General features: G+C 37.3%; 1 protein-coding gene across 1 annotated transcript; it reads left to right on the forward strand.

Moving 5' to 3' along the window:
• On the forward strand, positions 1-2,520 carry LOC147565300 (thioredoxin O2, mitochondrial-like). Its single transcript, XM_086651754.1, has 6 exons — positions 1-434; positions 599-664; positions 762-812; positions 914-993; positions 1,339-1,383; positions 2,225-2,520. The coding sequence occupies exons 1-6, from the start codon at positions 179-181 to the stop codon at positions 2,321-2,323; spliced, it is 597 nt and encodes a 198-aa protein (XP_086507880.1). The 5' UTR covers positions 1-178; the 3' UTR covers positions 2,324-2,520.
• The last annotated feature ends 2,154 nt before the right edge of the window (positions 2,521-4,674 follow it).

Consider the following 4,674-nt stretch of genomic DNA (forward strand, 5'->3'; position numbering starts at 1 on the left):
ACAGTTTCCAATATGGACATTGTAAAATAAAAAAAAAAATTGGGTTGAAAATCTGCCAGGAAGGGACATAATTTTAACCTAGGTCGTTTCTAACTTTTGGTCTCTGTTTGGATTTAAACTTGAAATATATAACAAGAAAAAGAGACGACTAAATATTTCATTTTAGTAGTAGAGAGCAATGGCAAGAAATTCTCTTCACCGATCTTCTCGTCTCCTTCGTTCTCTCGTTTCTGAAAAACTCTTCCCATCTTTCAATCCTTCTTCTCTTTCTGACTTTTCATTCAAAACCCTAACTATTCCTCAGCTCTCTACTCTTATTCCTCCTGTTCTTCTCTTCCAACTCAACCCTTTCTCTTCTCTTACTACTAGTTGTAATCCTCTTTACAACTCACACCCTATCTTTTCTCAGTCTCGATCATTTTCTTCATCTAATAGTAAGTACCAACATTCCCAAACTTAGGGTTTTTAAGAAAAAAAAACAGTTCAGATTAAACATACCCTTCTTCTTTATGATTGAAATGACAATCAAATGGAAATGGGGTTTCTTTTTATTGATTGAATTTTATGATTTATGAAACTTATAAGTAATTGCTTTCAGGTTCATCTAACTTTGTTGTGGTCAAGTCTGAAGAAGAATTCAGCAATTCACTTAAGAAGGTCCAAGGTAAATTTTTAGGGTTAATAAATTTGAAGTTTTTATTTAGACATTTGACCTAATTTCAAAATTTTATATGTTAATTGGGTTGGAACTTTTGTTGTAGATGAAAACTTACCAGCAATTTTCTACTTCACTGCTGCTTGGTGTGGCCCTTGTAAGATCTCTCAAAATTACTGAACTGGTTGTTTAGGGTTTTTTTTCTAATTTTATTTTTGATGACTTGAAGTTGAGACTTGTTTTTGTTTTTTAATTTAGGCAAGTTAATGTCTCCTGTTATTGAAGACTTGAGCAAGAAATACCCCAGTGTCACAACCTATAAAATCGACATTGATATGGTAATTGGTATTTGATATATTTTGCACTTTTAATTCGAAGTACTAGTTTATCAGTGAATTTGTGCAACTAGTTTAAGCATCTTTGAGTTGTGAACTTTTGGGTCGATCATTTCACGTCTGTGCTGATGGTTGATCTTATCGATTCATGTTAGTCGACCTTATCGGTTGATATCATTTTAGTGTTTGGATTAAGTACATGATCGACTTAAGTAGCTTGAAAGATTCGGCAGCGGATCAGGTGAGAATGTAATAAAAGAAAGGTGAATTTCTGTCAATAGTGTGGGTAACCTTGAATTTTTCTTCAAATGATTCATGGACTTGATCAAAATAATATTATTTTTGCAGGAGGAGATTCAGAGCAAATTAAGCGATTTACAAATTTATTCCGTGGTAAAGTTGCTTAAACCTGAACCATTTCTAGAATATTATACCACATCTTTAGAAGTTCCCTCAATTGGTTTTGCGATATTACATTTGGTACTTGCGTTTCATCATCTTGCTATTCTCATAATCGTCCATCCTAAATATAATAATCATATACTAAACATCCATGGGATAATAATCTCAGGTTTTAGTAAGTAAGCTTGTAAATGTGAAAGCCCAGATACAACATGTTATACAAACGTGTTTTTGATGTTCTACAGTTGAGCACAGTTACGAGCTTTGGGTTATACAAATAATACTTAAGTTCTTTAGGGTGATAACAAGAAAGCGAACAGTGGAGGACTTATAATGTTTTTAAATAAAATAAAACCAAAAGAACAGGTCTACCCGAAATATAAAACTCACTAGATCTGATGGCGTGCCTGTTGAAGAATGAGCCGACGACTTGGTTAAAGGAACCCACTGGAGGCGTAGCGAAAGCGAGTCTTCTATGGCAATTGTCACTGCTTATGGACCTGAAGCTGGGTAATCTATCCATGACCACAATGAAGCTTGGGTGAAACTAAGTCTTGGTCCGAATTCCGAACTGACTGACATTGAAAGATCAGCAGATGACTTGTTGTTAGGGGTGCAATGCCACTCGTACCTAGAGCTAGCTGGTTGTATCCCAACTGCGTAGTGTTCACTCATACATTGAGAATCTGTTACCTAGGTTTCTAATATTCTCAACTAGGAGTGTTGGGCTGTTGGCCAACTATGAAATTCTGATTAAAGTAGAAATTCCCTCATTGCTTTTCTTGGCCAGATGTTTTTTCCCATTGTGATGAAACTGGTTCTTTTATTGCAGCCAACCCTCCATTTCTTTCAAGATGGGAAGAAGGCGACAGAAATCGTTGGCGCAGATGTTGCTCGTTTAAAGCAAACTGTCGAAAACCTTTACAAATGAGCCTTTACAAGTGCATTGCCATATCTGTCAGACACTCGAAAACGTATTTAGCGGGCAGTTGAATTTTCACTTTGAAACTAAAACATCTCAGTGAAATGTTAATTGGAATAAGGAATAGTTTTTTTTGTGTAGTTTAAAGATATTATCATCACAGTTTGAAGCTGTTTTATGCAGATGAAAAAGTCTTGATTCATTTATTAGGTTACCTTTGGGTTATGTTCAGATCATTGATGTCTCTGTTTGGGTGAGTAATTGAAATGATGTTTGATAGAGTAAAATTGTTGGGCCAGCGCTTTGGGGAAAGCTAAATAGTTTTCGGGGAGTGAAATTTTAAAGGGAATATGTAGAATTTTAGAAATTTTCCGGGGAAATAAATTTTAAAGGGAGATAAAAAAAAAACACTCCACCTCACCTCATTCTCTCTCCACCTCACCTCGCTCTCTCTCCACCTCACCTCTTTGTCTTCTCCGATTAGGTCGCCGGCCGGAAAATTTTCCGGCCGGCGACCATGAAAAAAAAAAAGAAAAATTTTCACTCTCTCTCTAGAAATTCCGGCGAAGGGGGCGACCATGAAAAAAGAAAATTCACTCTCTCTCTCTAGAAACTCCGGCGAAGGGGTTTCCCTTCGCCGGAATTTCTAGAGAGAGTGAATTTTTTTTTTTTTCATGGTTGCCGGCCGGAAAATTTTCTGGCCGACGACCTAATCGGAGAAGATGAAGAGGTGAGGTGGAGAGAGTGTGAGGTGTGGTGAGGTGGAGAGAGAGAGCTGAGGTGGAGAAGCTATGTTGCTTTCCTCCTAAACGGAAAATTTTCTGGCCGGCGACCTAATCGGAGAAGATGAAGAGGTGAGGTGGAGAGAGTGTGAGGTGTGGTGAGGTGGAGAGAGAGAGAGCTGAGGTGGAGAAGCTATGTTGCTTTCCTCCTAAATAAAATTGTCAAATAAAATTGACTAATTTTTTACCAAGTCTTCACACCCCGTAAACTATTTAGCTTTCCCCAAAGCGCTTGCCAATTGTTGGACATGAAGTCCCAAGAAATCCTTGGCATCCCAATGGGGAAGAAGGGTTATTTTGAATTTAGTTTGAAGAAATGGACAATTGTTGTTTGGTAAGTTCATTCTCATGGAATTAGGTGACTTTTTAGAAAAATAAATTAGTTTTCATTGTTTTGTTGCAATTTATTTTGGGGAAATTGCTTAATACATGGCATGACTTGACTTCTTTTCTTCCTTATAGTTGTTTGTGTGAAACCCATAAATGAATAACACTTCTGGAGAACCCATTTTTTTGCCCCTTCCAAAATAATTAGTTATATTTAGGAAAAAAATGTAGTTAAATGAGAAACTATATTACTTGGAACAAAAAAAAAATTTGAGAAACTATATTTTTCGATACGAACATAGTTGAATAAGTTATACACCCGTCGACCCTTGGTTGTCCCAAGTGGTTGATTGTGTTGACATAAACTTCAAAATTCTTGATGGTCTCCAGGGTGATAAGGTTATTTGCATGTTTCATTTGACATTTCATATTTTCATGATATAATTAGATTGTGATTTTTGGGCATTTTAATAGATTTTCGGGGCACCTAAGATTTCTCACTAGAAAATTTTTAGATGTCTGAAATCCCTACCATCTCTTCTTCCATCGCGTATACAAGGGTTGTCAACCGTCTCGAGCTTCGGGTTGCACGTTATTTTGTCGGACTCGGGCGTTTTGGGTTGGGTTTCGGGTTTTCGGGCTAAATTTCTTACTTACACCACCGCCACCATTTCTCTTTTCCTTCCTTTCACTATTCTAGCAAACGTATGAGATCCGGAGAAGCAAATGAGAAACAAAACTTTACTTTCGCCTAAATTTTTACACAATCTTTTTTGGTTTTCCACAAATTACGAAAAAAAAGAAGTAATCATTTATGGTGAAATTGCCAAACGATTAGCTGATCTGGGGCCTAAGAGATCTAAACGATCAGATGATTCGGGACCTAAGAGGCCCAAACGGATCAGCTGATTCGGGACCTAAGAGGCCCAAACGGATCAGCTGATCCTGGACCTAAGAAGATCAAACAGATCAGAACTTAGAGAGAGAAAATGAAAGTTTGGTCCGGCTAGTTTCGTGAGAGGGAAATGGATGGACTGTAGGGTTAAGTCAAGTTGGCCCGGTGACTATAGAGAAAATAGTTGTTAGGTCTGGGGCTTATAGAGCCGCTTGCTTACATCATTTTTTTTCGAGTGCCTTTAGAAACACCCTTCCAAAAATCGCCAAAATGACAAAATTAACCCTTCACCTTTTGTCGTTCTACGAAAACGACACCACCTACCTCTTAATAGTTCATACGTTTCAGAAGCACTT

Source organism: Eschscholzia californica, unplaced genomic scaffold (genome assembly GCF_041429995.1).
Source record: "Eschscholzia californica isolate CP2 unplaced genomic scaffold, dmEscCali1.0.p SCAF_1, whole genome shotgun sequence".
Classification (NCBI taxonomy): Eukaryota; Viridiplantae; Streptophyta; class Magnoliopsida; order Ranunculales; family Papaveraceae; genus Eschscholzia; species Eschscholzia californica.

Coding starts and splice junctions, on each gene's coding strand:
- LOC147565300 (XM_086651754.1), top strand. CDS start 179: ATGGCAAGAAATTCTCTTCACCGATCTTCTCGTCTCCTTCGTTCTCTC. Junction 665..761: donor TTCACTTAAGAAGGTCCAAG/GTAAATTTTTAG, acceptor CTTTTGTTGTAG/ATGAAAACTTACCAGCAATT. Junction 1,384..2,224: donor ATTTACAAATTTATTCCGTG/GTAAAGTTGCTT, acceptor CTTTTATTGCAG/CCAACCCTCCATTTCTTTCA.